The sequence below is a fragment of the Vidua chalybeata genome, chromosome 20 (assembly GCF_026979565.1).
Source record: "Vidua chalybeata isolate OUT-0048 chromosome 20, bVidCha1 merged haplotype, whole genome shotgun sequence".
Taxonomy (NCBI): Eukaryota; Metazoa; Chordata; class Aves; order Passeriformes; family Viduidae; genus Vidua; species Vidua chalybeata.
Window position 1 is genome coordinate 3,113,088 of NC_071549.1, and position 18,070 is coordinate 3,131,157.

General features: G+C 37.3%; 1 protein-coding gene across 10 annotated transcripts in view; it reads right to left on the reverse strand.

Annotated features, from left to right (window-relative positions):
• GTF2I (general transcription factor IIi) overlaps window positions 1–18,070 on the reverse strand; it is a 92,864-nt gene that overhangs the window by 53,797 nt on the left and 20,997 nt on the right. For 7 of the 10 annotated variants that reach the window (XM_053961112.1, XM_053961115.1, XM_053961109.1 and 4 more), the window contains exons 4-12: window positions 13,007–13,141; window positions 12,463–12,646; window positions 12,243–12,271; window positions 11,187–11,235; window positions 10,439–10,482; window positions 9,304–9,321; window positions 9,151–9,228; window positions 2,089–2,148; window positions 535–597 (exon numbers count right to left, since the gene is read on the reverse strand). In XM_053961112.1, the coding sequence (XP_053817087.1) occupies window positions 535–597; window positions 2,089–2,148; window positions 9,151–9,228; window positions 9,304–9,321; window positions 10,439–10,482; window positions 11,187–11,235; window positions 12,243–12,271; window positions 12,463–12,646; window positions 13,007–13,141 (660 nt within the window). The remainder of the gene's footprint in view (window positions 1–534; window positions 598–2,088; window positions 2,149–9,150; window positions 9,229–9,303; window positions 9,322–10,438; window positions 10,483–11,186; window positions 11,236–12,242; window positions 12,272–12,462; window positions 12,647–13,006; window positions 13,142–18,070) is intronic. The other 3 variants (XM_053961111.1, XM_053961110.1, XM_053961108.1) reach the window with 3 other exon arrangements.

Consider the following 18,070-nt stretch of genomic DNA (forward strand, 5'->3'; position numbering starts at 1 on the left):
GCAGGGACACTGCTTAGCACCTTTAGAGCCATTTAGATGACAAAGGGAGCTGCTCAGTGCAAAGGTTTGCATCTCAGAGTTACCAATATTAGACAGACACCTTGAGGCTCCACTTACACCACCTGCAACACTGCCTTTCTGTCCTGGTACCATTCTTCCCAGAAGCTTGTGTTAACTACAAATGTCACACAGAACTACAGCGTGTTTATAAAGCAATGAGTTCTCCAGAATGAAGGAATCTTATAACATCTTGTCTGTTCAATGACTATTTTTCTTTAACAACACTTGAAAATTATGCAAAAGATACAAATTGCAGTCAGGCATCATTTTAAAACCAGCCCAGCAAGTCCAATATGCATCACTATATTGTGGTTTCCTAATACTGCTCCACCAGGATTGTTTACCAAGCAATGCCAAATCGAAACCACAGTTAACACCAGCACAGATTCTCTTCATTCAGTACCAAGTAATGCAAACTGTGGAAAACACATTTTGGACAGAAATCGCCTGAAATCAATGACCTGGAGAACTGACCTTCATTACTGAACTCAGCCTCAGAATCCTCACTTGTTTCTGATGAGTCAGGCTGGGAGGACTCTGAAAGGGAAAAACAGGACTGCTCAATAATGGACATGGACAAGATTTTCAACCAAACACTCCATGACTTTGCATCTAAACCAACACTCTCAAGCCTGCTGCACTCATAGCATCCAACAGAAATAGAAGCAAAGACTTGTTACCATGAGCCTTTGAGTAATTCCAGACAAAGGCAAGGAGGGGAACATTACACTTGCTAAACTGCACATGCTACACTGCAGAGTTGCTGCTATCACTGAAGGCAATTCCATCTTCTTGGCTTTCTTGGGTTAATACAATCATAAGTATTTTCCCCTCTCTTACCCAGGATTACTGAAAATAGAAACAAAGGCTGCCTGTCCACACAGATTAGGTATTTTTTCACCAGCTCTACAGACTCATTGTTTCTGTGCTATGATCATTTCCACAACAGGCTGCAAGGCCAACAATCAAGCAGGGGAGGGCAATTCATGATCACAGTGCTTTTGTTGGGGCAGAGAGCACCAACAAGACAACCAGGATTAGCCAATCAACACTCACTGTGAGATAGAGCAATTTACATTTAACTGCACTACAGTTAAACAATGTGAAGCTAATTCTATCAGGAACTCTATCAAAATTAAGCAGCAGTGCTTGAAGGAACAGATTTTAGTTATTCCAGCAGAGTAAAGCTGCACTTGAGCATTTTGACGTGTATTTTCTATCTCTCTATTCTTGAGTGTTATACCATGCTGATGGCTTCTTTTACAAATATAAATTAAAAAGATACCGCAGTAAAAATACATAAGAAAATTTTCACAATTTTTAATCCTTACTATTTAAAGTAAGGATTTTCACAGTAGAAATTCCAGAATTATTTTGTTCATGTGAACAACACTCAGAAGGTCATTTTGTCATCTTAGAAATTCATGGTAGCAGGAACATTCCGACCTTACTAGTAACACTACTACAGTGTTAAATGCAGGTTAATATTTTCTAGTCTTTGCAAATGGGTAAACTAATATATTTAATGTAAACTGTAAACAGTTGAAAAAAATTGCACCATTTTTTTGTAAAGGCATTTCAGCTATTACAGAGTTTTGTACTGCTTCGACTAACACAGACTTTCTATTTATTTATTTATATGCTCATTCACCTCACACTGAACTGAAAAACATAGTTACGTTGCACTCACAATTTATAAAGCAGAGTTTTATTAAACTTTATAAGCCATTATGAAACAGACTGAATTTCTTGAGAAACATACTAATTTACACAAACAACTACTGCTTTAGAGTGATCAAGCTGATACTCCTCTTTGAATTTAGAAAAGGAAGAAATTATCTTCCCATCTACATGTCTCTAACTTTGACAGCTGTAAATTAAAGCAACTGTAATTTTCATTTCTAATCATGTTTAAGTTCTAATACCCTCACGTTTTATGGTAAATCAAGTAGAAAAGCTGTGAAAAGCAATACTCACACATTCAATTTCTAAAACAGATATGAGGAAAAATACAAGCAAAAGATCTACCTGTGTAACTTTTTCCAGGAGCAACTTTTTCATCTATCTCTGATGTTTTGGAAGGGCCTGCTTGAGAACAGAGAGAACAGTTTTTAAGGGTGTCTCACAACAAACACATACTTCCAGCCCATACAGGAATTTGTCAAGTAACTTTTAATTTCATATATTATGTGCTCACTTCATACTTTCTCTAATGTTAAACTTTGGAAAGACTCTGTTAAATATTTAGTATTTATAAATCCTTGCTTACTTGGTTCAATAGAATAAAAATGGAGTTAGTAGCAGCATTGTGCATTTCTTGGACTACTGAACAGTCAAGAGACTCATGCTGAACAGCAGGCTTTCAACTAATAAACTAATTTTTAAAAAAGAAATGTTTTCATTTCTTTTCTTCAATAACATTTTAATAATTTTTCCTGTTCATTAAAGTTTATATTCCTAAGGAGTATTCTTTGACTTCAGCATTCCCATCTACATTAAATACATAAATTCACGGGGATTAAAGTAATTTATGACACTCCAAGGCTGTTTACTTTTCATTACAACAGTTCTTTTGAAGACTACAGACTGGTTAAAAAAGACCAGTGCAGAAAGCAGCACAGAAGCTACACTTAACAGATTACATAAACATTCTTAAAATCCTACTGCTTACTGCTCTGGCTCTCCTGCAGCTATGCCAGAAGGGTGGGCTGCTTACAGCACAAACAACACCACACTGAGCAAGAGTATGGAACACCTGCCTATGTGTGGCAAAAAGGAGTAACTGGAACTGACTGATTTGGACTAATTGTTCTGTGGAAATCGATAATTTCTGTGTGCATTTGCAATAGCAATCTGCAGAGCTCATATAGCTGACCAGAAATTCTAGTCATGTTCATAAGTGTATCAGCAAGAGTATTAATAGTGCCACAACAGAAAAGCTGCTGTTAATTAACAAGGCAATGAAATATTCTAAACTCTATTTCATCTGCACAGTAAGAAAGAAAAGACTATTGTCACAATCAGACTTCGTAAGTATTCTGGTCAACTGAAAGTACATATACAGTATCAAATAAGTGAATATTTAAGTATTAAAGAAAATAATGATAATTAGGTGGTTACAATAATGTTAACTTGAACAGTTCTGCCTAATTTGATTGTTCAGATTTTCAAAGAGATTTAAAATAAACAGCATTTCATGTAAGGAACCTATGCAAAGTTCTTTGCTTGAAACACTTTTCTTTCAGCAAGTGCTGCTTAGATCTGCTCCTGACACTTTTCTTTGCTGGGGGAAGGTGTTTCCTCTTTTTTTTTTTTTTTTTTTAAATCTATTTACTTCAGAGGAGCTCCCTGAATTTGTTCAAAACACAGCTCCACAAAGACTGATGCTGGCACAGCCGAGACCATAGTCCAAAAGACAGGAAAAAACAGGGAGGAAAAGGAGCAAGGCAGAGCCAGAGACACTGGCTGGTCCTTCAGGTCTCACTTATATATATAATAGTGTGATCTGCAACTGTAAGGGGGGAGTGGGAGTAGAACACAACCCCCTGGGTGTGCTGAAAATGTCTCCATGGACTAAATTTGCTTTTATTTAAATCAGCTTATTCAGCAGATGCACCCAGTCAGGTTTGTCATTTCCTAAGAACTTCTGTGAACATGCAATTATTATTACTCATAAGGCACACAAAAGTATGCATCCCACTATAACCAAATATCTCAAAATATGCACAGTTTTGCATTTATTTCTTAATTCAGAAATCCTGACAGGATTGTTTTACCCACATATTCTGCAGTATTCTCCGTATTGCATTATCTTTGTGCCAAATACATGCTGTGACAGCAATAAAAAAGGAAAACTAATAGTCTTTCATGCATTTAAACTTGAAGGAATATTTCTCTAGTTAAAAAGATAAACTTAGTAGATTTATAGCCCTTGGGATTAAGCACAGAGAATTCTGTCCTTTTATATGTAATATTGATAAAAACTAGAGTACATGTAGTAAAACCATTCAATTTTTTTTTTTTAAAGTGACCAACACAGATTATTTCATGAAACTTGAACATTTTTTCCATATTACAAAGCGTGGACAGAGTATGAAAAAGTTGTTTCAGAAATTTAAACATTTCAAACAATAGATTCTGCTACCCTAATTTAGTAAAGACTAAAAAATTAAATTTAAAATAGTTCTACCACCAAGAGATATTAATAAAAACAGATAACTTTACTGCATTAATGCACACAACAGGCAGATATACACAGATATGACATAACCAAGGAAAGCAAAAATTAAGTACAGTGGTAACCAGATCAAAAGAAGTTCCATCCAGAAATAAAGATATGAAAAAAATCACAAAATAGAAAAATAAGAAAACTCAAGAAAGAAGAACTAAATTCTACTGCTGAAGGTAACACGTAGGAGGAAGGATGGAGAAAGAGGTGGGAAATTTAATTACTAAAACAACAGGACACCTTAGAAGTAAAATCTTTCAGTATGCTTATGGCTTGGAATCTGAACTTCAGATCTGTAGGCAGAGCTAAGCAGTTTCACTTGAACCAGAGAAAGCAGAGGTATGCTCTTAAGCTAACAGCCAGCTCCTACACAGCACAGGCACTTGGGAAGTCTCAAACACTCAGACCAAAACTTGGTCTTTCACGAGCAGATAAATACGTGACAGATCACCAAAGCACGTGCTTGGTCTAGGATTCAGCAGTGCAGTGGAACCTCTGTAAGAGATGGCTGTTGGCATAAATTGAAACTCCTGAAACGCCTGTTACAAATAGGTGATTTTTCACATTCCAACAAATCCAATAAAAACAAATGTAGATGTTGTTCCCTCAACAGTCACAACTATTCTTTCTGTCTACCCCCCACACACCATTTGCTTACACTGATTCCAAACCTCTCAGCCTCAGTTTCTAATGGATTATGTCCTAACACTACACAGCCAAACCTGTGCCACTTGGCAGAAGGAATGGATTTATCACTTCATGGATAAGCATCACTTTTCTGCTCACTTTTCTGGCCTTTTTATAGGTTACCCATGTGATAGCAATGTGAACTAGATGTGATTCCCCTCGTGAAGCACAACATTGTACTCAATATATTTTCTGGAATTTCTTGGTTTAAAATAATACCTGCATACTCAGCATTACATGCCAGCCTAGCTTCACAGATTTAGCTCCATTAAAATGGACATTATGTCCAGTATTCTGAGAGATCTCCAAAGGAAAAATATTTTGTTGTTAGAGACATACTAACAGACATTCTTTACTTTTAAGGTTCAGAGTGAGAATAAATGCAAAGCTTACATTGACATTTTGGGCTTTTTCTTTGTAGAAGATGATATTTTCAATCTCATTTGGGTTTGGATGAATGTCCTGTATTTTAACTTAGTGTGCCTCACTGACATTGTCAAAAATTCCAAAACTGACAGCACACTTCAACTACATGGTGTTTTAAAGAGAAAAGCTGTTAGGCAGTTTTTTACTCACTTCTAGGTGTTTTATAAACTGAACCAGGCAATTCACAGGACAGACTGTTTACAGCCTTTTCCTTCTGCTTCCATTTTTCTTCGTTTTAACTTCAAGGCATCAGTGAAGACCTACATTCACAAAATTTACAGGATAACATGCCACTTTTACAAAGTGTTTGGTCGTAAGTCAGCAAATAATTCAGTTCTGTATGGGTTATGCCACCAAAAAAGCCTGCTTTACCCTGTGATGATAACACACAGAGCACTCAGCAGTCACTCAGCAGTGCCACACTTCTGAGCCCCAATTGTTTGTTTTTATATAGGACAAATGGGGTATTCTCAAATCTGAAAATACATCTGACTCTGGAGAAATGATTATTTAATTTGTTAGTTTCTAGTAAAGATACTAAATTATATTTAAACCACTGAACCAAGAAACAGCATTTCCAGTTATGTTTCTTTTCATAAGAGCCACGTAACTGATATTTACAGGTAATGCACATGCAGGAATACTAGCTAACATAGCTGGAATACTCCAGGATGTGTCACTTAGTCCTGATGATCAATACTCAGTCCTTTTCCTCATTTAGTCAATCATCAAAATCTGGCCCTTTTTCCCAGAACAGGTTGTCTTTGGTCTCCCCCAAGTTTAACACTGCAGCATTTGTCCTGGACACTTGAAAAAAAACATCCACTGCCATAGTGCTTATACTAGTTTGAAAGCAAACTAGTGAGAGATTCCAAGTCAGAACAACCATTTAATAGGAAAATAAAAATAAAAAAAGAAAACACTGGATTAAACTGACAGAGTCAGAATACAATGTGATACCCTGTTGGTCAGGGTGGTGGTAGCAGTCCAATTAAAGGGTGGCTGCAGATCTGTTGGGGTGATAGATGTGGTTCTGTTGAAGCAGTGATCCTGTAGAAGGGTCTGGTCTTCCTCTGAAGGTCCAGTGGTGGTTATGTAGCTCTTGTCCTCTAGGAATTCAGTAGGTAAGACTACCCATGGTGTTCCACGCCTCAGATTCTATCCAGGTAGGAATGCTTGGTTCCTCCCCCTGGGCATCATCCCCAGTGAGATGATGTCATTTATGAGTCCTGCAGTGAGACCTGATGCCCCATTAGCAGAGATCAACCCCAGAGTTATCAGGGATGAGTCATGGAGAAGAGATAAGGAACACTGCCCCACCTGTTCTAACAGCTTATGAAGATGGTAATAGAATACATACTTTTGGTTATATCTTCCTTTGTTACTTAAGACAGTTCTAGAGCCCACTGACAGAAAACTGCCCCTTATTCTCTGTCAGCATACCCACATGAAGTTTTAGAAATCCCTATTTCTCAGTCATCTTACTGTGTACTGCTAAAACAATTCTAAATTTAGTAATCCAGTATTAACTCATGGCAACACCTAAATGGTGCAACCTTCAACGAGGATGAGAAGAACATCCACCTACAGATATAATTTTCCCTCTTTGATTAACAGGAAGAGTTAGTGTGCCACCCAGGCACACAGCACATTGATCAGCATTAAAGATCTTTGAGAGGAAGCACTTAAAGAAAAAATACAACCATTAAATTTTATCAGTGAATCATTTTCTGCAGGAAGCCCAAGCAGATTGCTATTCTCTAACACTTGTTTCTTCTCAGAAATGGATACGCCTGGCTTTTGCTGTAGGTTATTTTTAGCAAAATTTATTACCTTATCTGTTTTCTCTATTTCATAGCACATCTCTCCAAAGGCAATACTGGGGCAGACTATGTCATTCCTCAGGAACATACCTCAGAATAACCACTTTTTAAAAGTTCACTTCTTGTGCAGCACCACATAAACACCTATGTGCCTCCAGAATTTATACCTCTATAGTTTGGACAACCCTTTGGCTTGAATCAGAGTAGTAGCTTCTTGAAGAATGAAGGGGAAACTGCTTTAGTTGTCTAGTCAGCATGACTTGACATGAAAGCGAAAACATCTTTTAGCTCACAGCACCCCATCACTTCTACCAATAAACTCAGTTCTGTCTTGTTTTAAATGCCATTTTGGACAACTACACTGCAGGAGAAGAGGGGGAACTATCCTTCAAGCACGACTTTATCAGAAAGATATATATATTTCTCTTCATCAATCAGAAGATTTAAATTTAGAGTTCTGTGAAAGACAACAGAAATCCCCCCTATTAAATGTGCTTAGACTTCACTCTGGAAGCATATTGCATGACTTGGATTTTTCAGCTGCAGTGCAATGGATACTATTTGGTAGAGAAGTGATTCCAGTGCAGACTCTCTTCAGATGGCATTGAGTTACACTGTGGGCTATTGGCCAAATTCTGACATCATTTGTATGCATGAAACGGAAAACCACAATGAGGATGAAAACCAAAAGGATGAGAAGACTTGGAGTAGGAAGGAACAATGCTTAGGTTGTCTTCACACCAATACCTCCTTTTACTACATTAAATCACACCTGTAAACCACTAATTTGCCTAGCCTGTAAACCTCCTAGGCTAGGCAAGGTACACATATAAAGAGCAGATAATCCTAACACCCTTCCAGTTCTGCACTCAAAGGGTGACACTTCACTATGCTATTAGGTTGAGGTCTCTCTGAATGATGCTCTTATGTTTCTTGAGATATGCTAGGATGAAAATATTGATTCCACATCCCCATAGTTACTTATTAAAGCATATTAGAAAATAGTCTCAAGAATCTTCATGTCTGAATACACACAAAATGTTATCACAGTAATATATAGTATTACAAAATGAAGGGATGTGCTGTTTTGCACTTTACTGTTGAACATGTAACTGTCATTGAGAGAAGTGTAGCAGCTTGCCCATGTTTCCTTGCATTACTCAATTAAACTAAAGACAAATACACATAGGTTGAAATTATAAATTTAAGGTTTTAGTTATTTTATATTGCCATTTATAGTCACAATTTCTTAATTACCATTCATGTCAACATAAAGAAAAAACAATTTCTGTTTTCTCCTAGCTGAGGTGAATGCGTAAACTGGATACATAGAGACGAGGCAAAGCAACTGGGAGAAAACTTAAAACATACATGGAGGCTGAGCCATGGGCCTCATGAATATTGTTATGCTTTGTCCACATAAATAAACCTTTCAATAACATTTTGACACATATTGGACATTCCATAGAAGAGAAGTGATTGATACACCTCCAATCACAGAATCATAGAATGGCTGATTATGTGGTGCAGCATATAAAAGTTACTGAATCTTTAAACTAAAAATTAAAGCAGTGCTATAGAAAGCATCACTATAAAGGTTTATTTCCTGTTTAACAAAGTCATTGAATTATAGAGTCTGCACATTGTACCCTCAGAAAAACACATCAAGCAGTTCAAAAGAGTCCTGGAACTTCTTCAGACCAAACACACACATATGGGTTTGGAATGAAGTTGTTCTTTAGGTCTTTTGGTATTCTTCATAATAACTTACATGATCGGCAGCATGGAAATGCTGGATCCTAACAGAGTTAAGTAATTGCATGTTAAATGACCAAAAATTAGTAAAAAAGAGAGGCATGGAGAGATCAACACTTAGGCAACCAATCCTTTCATGAAATAAACACATATGAAAATTAGTAACATTACCTGGAGTATTAAATTGATAGTAGTTAGGATCATCTCTTTCCTGCTTCATTGTTACTGTTGACATTTTGGAAGAAATTCCTGTGGAAGCAACAAAGGAATCAAAAAAACTAGTAATAAGCAGATTCTTAAAACAAAACAAACAAAAGTACCCACCATGATCCTCGTTGGTATCTAGTAAAAAAAAAAAAAAAAAGAAAAATTAAAAAAATGAAAAAAAGCACAAAACATTACTTATTTGTTGAGCTAAAACAATGGTAACAAAGTGAGCTGCTGGCTTTTTATGTTTCAGTTTGGTCAACCCCAGAAATAATCTAGGATTAAATGCCTCCCTACAAACTAGGCTTCCCTGCAGATGCTGTCTCAGATCTGAAGAATATTTTTTAAATGGGCTCCTTCCTCTTTGCATGCTACCACAGGAAAAAAATATATTTTATCACTCATTGTGCTGAAAGTCTGGGAAAAGCTGCTGCTCACTCTCTGTGAGAATTACTTAAAATGCCTAAAAAGCAGCACTGGAAAGAGTCTGGGACTGACTTGGCAAAAAGTTCACATTAATCCTTTGTGTATGTCAAGCTGAACATTAACCATGGAGGGTGCCTAAACCACACATTTAAAGTTGTGAAGCACAAATAACAAGAGCAAAAAGCTGGTCTACATATGAAAACTTAATTCTAATAGGAAAGTGAGCAGTGCAGCTCAATCCAGCAAAAGGGAAAGTCACCAGTTTATCTCCCAGCACATCTGCTGCCTCCCTGGCTTTACTGGGATTACCCATGCTTTTATCTCACAGCACACACTTCAGCGTTACTCTGCCACAGATCACGGTGCCTTGGGGAATCATCTGCTGCCTGCACAGCAACTTAGAAATGATCTGGCAATTTTTAAGTAACAAATAACACATCTTGCTATTTATGAACTTTTTGTTTCTATTTTAGCTAGAAAATTGATATTTTAACATTTTCAATATTTTAGGAATATTAACAAATAAATTCTTCTCTAAATTACATAAAGATAAATTCAGTCTATAATGTATTACAATTTTTTTTTTAATTTCCCTCTTGAAATGGAAGCATTTGGCTAGGGTTCAATATTTGGTAAAAACTGCAAGTGAAAAATGGGCAGTTTCAAGGAAAGAAACATTTTTCCATCTCCCTAAGGATGTCTTTTTGCTACTTTTCTTTTTTTTGGAGCTTTTTTTTTTCCCCGTCTTTCCTTAAGTTCAGTCTTCTGACAGAATCTGGCTTTTTTTTTTTTTCCCCTGCAAATTAAGGCAAAATTTTGAACATACCAGAATCCTTGCTTGGTTCTGTTTTCACATTAACAGGAGGACAACTATAAAATTAAGCAAATAAAACAGAATGACATTATTAAAAACAAACCTTAGATTTGTTGGGAAGTTCTTAAAGCTTTACAGCTTGTTAAGCAAAATCAATCTCTCAGAATTTTTTCTAACAAGAATACAAAATTTAAAAACCCTGCACATTGGCTTATCTGATTTTTCACAAGCGAATTGCTAGCAATCTCCTATTCCTACATTTTTTGAGGCAGACACAATATTCAGACCATGTTTAGCATTTAATGAGAGGCAAATGCAGAAATACAGAAAATTGATCCCTGTTTTCACATTAACAAGTTTTTGATATATTACAGATATAGTATCTTCATTTACTAATTAAAAAAAAAATCACTTCTTTCAAATTGAGGAGGGGGAAGGAAGCAACATTACATCTGTTCTCCCTCTCTGCTATACCATAAAACATGGCAAACTTATCCCTGACTAACAGTCTGTGAATTAAGAACACCCATTGGGCTAATTAAACTGAGGAGAAACTTTGCCATTTGTTTAACTTGTAACAGTTTCCTCACAAATAATGATCAAAAGAAAGAGAAGATTGAGCTTCATGCTTTTTATAATGCCAAGCAAGCAAAAGTTATTCAAAGGTCAACTGGGCAGAAAAAGCACATTGAGACAAAGATAACAACATGAAAATAGACAGCTGATTAAAAAAAAAAAATCTACATTATTTTAAATTCACCTTTCACATGGGGGTGTAACTGAATGTGAAGGATCTGTAATATCAGCTTCTGAAAGTTAAAAGACAGTATTTGAATTTCCTGTACTCCATTTACTTGAAACACAAATTGAACATATAACATTGATTTCACAAAGCAAAAGCATGTTCACATTTTACAAGCATATCTGCACATTTTCCTTATTCACAGAAAATGAAAGATCCCATTAAACTGTACTGAGACACAAACAGCTTCAGAATGTCACTTAGCACACTGAAAACCTACCTCATATTTTTGATAAAACGATGTTATTACCAGAATTTCTGTAATATTCCATCTCTAGTCCTCAACCTATCTCTAATTTTATTAATCAAGTATCAACTTCTGGCTCTTTCACTTACGAAATTAAACTTTTCTTTTTTGACTACATTCCTACAGAGATTGCTTCATCATTTTCATAAAACAAATCCCCACATTTACGCATTTAGCAAGTAAAGGAACATGATACTATAAAAGGAAGAGGAGAGGGGATTTCTCCTAAGCTAGAAGTGAATCTTTCCAGAGATTTACAAAACTCATTGTAGCTCAGAATTTTTCATATACAGAGGCTGTCATAGGAACTACAACACCTAGCTACTTCAGAAGATTAAGTTACTTTTTAAAATTACATAAAACTGCCAAAATCAGCTGGGTAGTGGAACACAAGCACTAGAAAGTCTTGGCATCTTCTAAAAATTGAAAGCAGTCCTTCCTATGTTCACTTCTCCTTCTTCTAGGATACTATACAATTCACATTAGATTGAAATTCAGTATAAGGATGAAGAATGAAACAGAATGAACTTGAGCAAGACAAAGGATAAAACAGAATGAATTTTATCTCTACTGAGTTGCTCCTGGCAAATGCATATGGGAAAGGCTTATTTATAGGAAAGGTTTACTTATAAGTAAGGCAACTCACAGTCTAGAAATTTCTGCACAGTTTGCCACTTTATTTACATGACCAAATGCTCTATGGATATTGCTACCTAAACTCAAATTTTAATATTTTTTCTGTTTAGTCTGAATAAGCATTAACTTACCTATGTGTTTCTTTAGTTCTAGAAAAGGCCTGTGTGGAAATATGGGAAGAAAAACTCTGTTTTAGCAAAGACATTGTAAATTACTTGGTAGTGTACATTACAGAGAGAATTCCTGTGTAAGAGAAACAGTCTGCAGTGTATTTAATTAAAAATTAAAATTAATTTTACTTAAGTACAAAACCAAATTGGACAGACCAGCACAAGAAAGAGAGTAAATAACCTGTTGATACTAAATGTGATCCCTGATTTATTTTCCAAAATCCATTTCAGGGTGGAAACATCATAACTTGATGGATGTTTAAATGTGACTCCTTCAGGCAGGCCCTGCACTATCACAACAGACTGGTTCCTCTGAATCTCTTCAAATGGCACAGGTACCGACGCTGACTTTCCTAAAGCTTTACCTAGAAAAAAGAGAGGAGGTTGCTTTGATGTTGAGACTGCTGAAGTTAGCAAAAGGATGAGTTCCTCATAAAACTTTGTAACTTTGGATAGTACTGCAGCAAAAGCAAAGTGTGGATGTGAATCTTCTCAGAAAACCAAATGCTGCTGGCACTAATATGCACTGTGCAATAATCTCAAATCACATCCTACAAAACACACCAAGAAGAACCACTATATGTGTATTTTTTAGAAATAGCTACTAAAAGTTTCTAAAAATAGCACTGTAGTTGGGAGGCTAAGATCACGCAGTTTTTTCCTCCCAAATGGAATAAAAATTTTAAAATCTAGAACAGCTCTTCAGAAGAATTTAAAGCACTCACCATAGGAAGAGCAGAAAAACTCCTCCACAGACTTTCTAAGAGCCTCCAGCTCCTCAGCATCCACTTTCTGTCTGTTTACAAGTGGTGTAGTCTTTGTTTTCTGCAGTTCTGGAGGCCTGTCCTCTTCTGTAACACCTGGCAGTTATTTATAAAAATAAGACAAACATAAAATAGTAAGTTATTAGAAGTGCCTAGCCCCACTTTAGACTAGATATTCTCAAGCAGCAATCCTGCCAGGAAATTGCAAGAATTTCCTTGTATTAGAAGCAAATGCACGCATCTATGCACATAAGCAATGAGCAAGCTTAAGTTTACAGCAGAATTATTATATTCTCCCTACAATCTCTGCAAATATCACCCCCTGAAGAACATGAATGACAAATTAAGAGACACATCTAAGGCTTTTTTTCTGGCATGAAGAGGTTGAAAACACTATTAATCTCACGGGAGGATAATACAGTCAAAATAAAATCTTAAACTGCCAAGAAAAGAAGGACCAACAGAGTCACCAAGGAAAAGGTAAAATGCCAGTGTGAAAGGTCCCATAGCTCTCTAGTGCTGTGCATGTCATCTTATGCTGCAGTTCTATTATATCCTGGTTTATTTATTCTGTATGTGCTTTGCAGAACATCTTACAGAAGGGAACTGACTTTTGCCATGACAGCTCATCTCTTTCAAAGGACATTTTAAGTACACACCTCCTACTGCTGAATAAGAGGAGCTACAAACAAGACATCATCACGTAAACAGAGAAGATTTCAGCCCTACATCTTGCTCTAGTCTCTAAGCAAAAGTCACTGCAAAAGGAGTGAGGAAGTAAGAACACTTCCAGTATTAAAAAGCAAACAGAAGAGATGGTTTTGGGTGGCAACCTTCCTTTCTCATAATTCAATTCTTGCTAAGATCTACTGAGAATCATCCAGCAAAACCAGAGGCAAACGAGATATGCTTGCCTACCTTGAAGGAAAGGCAAGGGAGATCTGTGTTCCTTTGTGCAAGAGCATGATCAGTGCTGAAGCTGTGTCATGACTTCACCACAAGCCAGCACAGCAGTAAGCCTGAAACACTGCGATGTGCATCACCAGGACTGCTGGCATCAGAATTCTACACTGACACAAGAAAACAAACATCAGTTTGAACAACTGATTACAAAGGGGCTGTGAAATGAGCTGAAGCAGCAATGCTTTTAGTAAAATCACAATTATCTTAAAAACTCGTATCTTCATTTAAAGGAGAATCTCATCCTTCCTCTGCAGATCACACATCTGCTTCATGCCCTGGAAACTCACCTCCATGTGACATTTAGCTTGCCAGCTCTTCAGGCCTGAAACTTTTGCATTCTCTGCAGTATGACAGGGCCTATCAGAACATGAAAAATAATGCAAAACTGGGATATTGTTATATACCTGTAATACAGGTGCTTAATCAATGACAGCATTTAAGATTTGTCTGTGGACTTGGGATAAGACATCAGTTTCCATTTACAGCTACATCTAAGGTAGCTTTTTGAGTGGGTGTTTTTCCCATGTAAGAAACTGATTCACTGAAAATGCCTCTACTGCCACCAGCTTCAGAAAGTGTTCCCACATTTTCTAAAAATAATAAACAAATCAAAATAAGGATGACAACACTGCCCTCTTCATATGAAAATGAAAAGCAGACAGAAAGGTGGAGAAATTTTCTTTCTTAACTAGAAGACAAACCCTTATAGGTTTTTTTCATTACATGATTTTTATGCATGTTCCTAAGATCACATTATGCAACTGCCTCCCTAATCCCTCCTATAATAGTTGGTCAATTTTAATCAAGACTCACAAACAAGATTAAGTTTCAAACGCAGCAAGATTTGCAACACCCTGTACAACTGATCAAAACTAGCAGGCATTCACTCCTCCTGGCACTACCGGTGGAGACACAGGAACCCTTGGAGGTTACACAACTTCACAGGCTCTTCCAAAGCCCTTGCCACAATTACTGGAACCCCAAGCAGGATTCGGGCTACATTTGGGAGGGGATGTCTAGGACATATGCAACAAGATCTGGTGCAGAAGATGAGGGGGCTGTATTTATGGTTCAAGAAGGGTGAGGAATGGTTATATGGTAAAAGAATAGCATTCTGCACAGTTGTGAGCATCCTGTGGAATTAGCTTCACTACTCTTCTGGATTCAGCAGGACTGCAACTCCCAACAACCCTCATTTTGCAATGAGAGTCAATATATGCTTAAGTGTCTCTTATTTTCTTCAACTGTCCAGTGTTTTGGTTCTTCAGAATATCCTTCCCTCTAGGTCTGATAATCCAGCATACCACTTAGCTGGAAAAGAAATCTCCCAGCTGTCCCCATTCCAAGCAACAAATCCAACACTGTCCTCATCTCACCAAAGAACAAGAAACAAAGAAATCAAGCTTTAGCAGAAAAACAATTTAACTGAAACTTCCTCAAAAAAAGACCTGAAGATGAGATGCTCAATGGAGAACAGCTGGTACAATTTGGTATCTGAGGCTGATAGAGCTCAGGACTCCTTTAGCAAAAGAGCTGTAAGTCCCACAGCAGTTAAGGCATCTTAGAACATCAGAAGGTTTTTAATCAGGTCGCTTTCAATCACTCAGGGAGAGAAAAACAAGAAACAATTTTAAGATTATGACTGTGACCCCTGTGCAGGCACCCTGAGAGGCAATTTAAGAGCAACAACAATCTTGTGACACCACTCGTATACACGTATTTCATTATTTGTGCTTAAAGAAAATTACTGCAATGAAAGAGGGAAAGTAAATAGGTGCACTATGCTAAAAGCATTTCGCTTTGGTTATAATGTCATTCATTCAATTAATCTGCGAGCTTTTTAAGACCATCCAGCTTTACAGTTCATGAAATTGGAAAATATCCTCAAATTAAAGTCATTTTATAATTATCAAAGGATCACTTGAACCACACAAAAAGCAAATCACCTGAAGCAGAATTTAGGAGGTGCGAAATTTCAAAAATACTATCTACAGTAACCTTCTGTTTGTTGTCAACTCTGAGGGAACAAGATGTGTGGTTTCCAGGGAAATGGGAGTGAACTTTCCCCATAGGTTTTTAAACCAGCTGTTAACTTCATACCCCTTAGCTGACTAGGCAGAGACAGAACATTAAAGGTTTGTGGCAATCAAGCCAAGCAACCTAGCTGTACAAGTTACTCAGAAAGGATTCAGTGAGACAGAAGCCTAGCTGCAGATCTTCAAGTAGGTCCACAGTATCCTAGTTTATGGGAAGAAAAGACATTTTACTTGTCTGCAGATGATGGAATACATCCAAGAGGAAATAGTAATTCATATACCAAAAAAACATACTGGAGCCAAAGCTGAACAATCTTTCCCATAAAGCCTGCATTCCATTCATTCTTCCTGAGTAGCACGAATGGCTGTGTTCTTACATTAAGAACACTCAGATTCTGAGCATTCCTGAAACTACAAGAAGTTCTCACATCCTTGTGGCTGGGTGGACATGGAGGTACAGGTTAGAAGAGTAGAAGACCCTGGCCTAAATTCTCTAGCAGGACCTGAAGTCAAACTCGGGCCCATACCAGATGCATTGTTAAGATCAGTGTGGAAACCCAAGGCCATCAGAAAGAAAATGAAGGCTTCAAAAATAAAGGACCTATCCAAGATGAACCACCTACAGGTGCAAGATGGCCCCATCTCAGGCAAGTGAGCCTAAAGCCCTGGCACCACCGAAGGAAAAAACAGCATGACTGGGAGAGCTGCCAGAAGTTGAGAACTAGCAGGATTAAGTTTCCCTGCGACCTACGTCTCAATGGTGTAGCAGCCAATACCAGTGGAAATGCTAGCAGAGGCAACTGGGATTCTTGGAGAAGAACTGTCTCCTTGGCAGATGGGATGGTACACATGGTGCTGGGTAAATACCTTTCAAAGTCCAGAACAGGTGACCAAAAAGTGCTCCTGAATCAGGAAGCTCTTCTCACAGTTCCCTTCTGACAGGCAAATACAGCCTGGGGAAACTATGGCTTCCTCTGGATTTTGGGGTTTCTTTGGCTGTCTTCTAAACTATCTCCAGCTCACATTCAAATGAGAATGAATTTCACAGAGCCCAAGGGAAACTTCAAGATGACAAAGAGGAACACTGAAGAGTACAGCATTCTTCAGGATACCCCAGGAATAAGTCCCCTGTTCAGGATAGCTGATAACCCACAACTCCAGAGCAATCCAGAAACAATAATCTGGAGGCATTTTATCTTGCCAAGGCCATGTAAGAAGAACTGAGGACCACACACTACACTTTAGCAGGGGACAGCAACTAAAACAAAGAGTATGGTTAGAGAAAGATGTATATGATCTTGACTGCTTACAGTGCAAAAGTATCCACACTTGTCCATATGCTCAATATGAGCAGGTACTCAAAGAACATGCTCTTTTTATATTTTACACAGGCCTGGAATGTCTGACACTGCAGGTTACCCAAGTCACATGCTCTGGATACAAGAACATGCAGTTCTACATTAATTGAAACAGTCTATTTCACCATGACATAGGGCTCACAGCCATCTTCATTAAGCAGAGTTCAGAAGAATACATTATCCGATTCAGTTTTAAATAATTAATGCCTGTTGACTGGCTTTTCAACACTTACTTTCAACACAACCATATTAAAATTTTAAAAAGCATTGTTATTATTAATTCCTACCATATTTTCTTAAGGTAAGAAGGTAAATGAGCTATCAGTAGGGCTCCTCCTTGCCATGCAGTAAGGTGTTAGGGAACCCATGTGGGTCAAAGTCATCATGAATGAAAGCCACAGGAAACCAAACTCCAGTGCTGCTTTCACTGAACCACTATTATTTTTATCATTCTATACTGCTAAAAAGTGTACATGCTACTTCCTTCTGAAACCTCATAAATACATTTCATCAGTTTAGCCCACTAAATTATACTCATTAATTTTAAAAAAGCAGAGGCTTTTAAGCCTGAGCCCTACAAATTCTGAAACGCTTCTTACACTACTCAACTTATACAAAGGAGCTGTGAAAAATGTGGAAATAAAGACTGAAGATATGTGCTGGCTTGC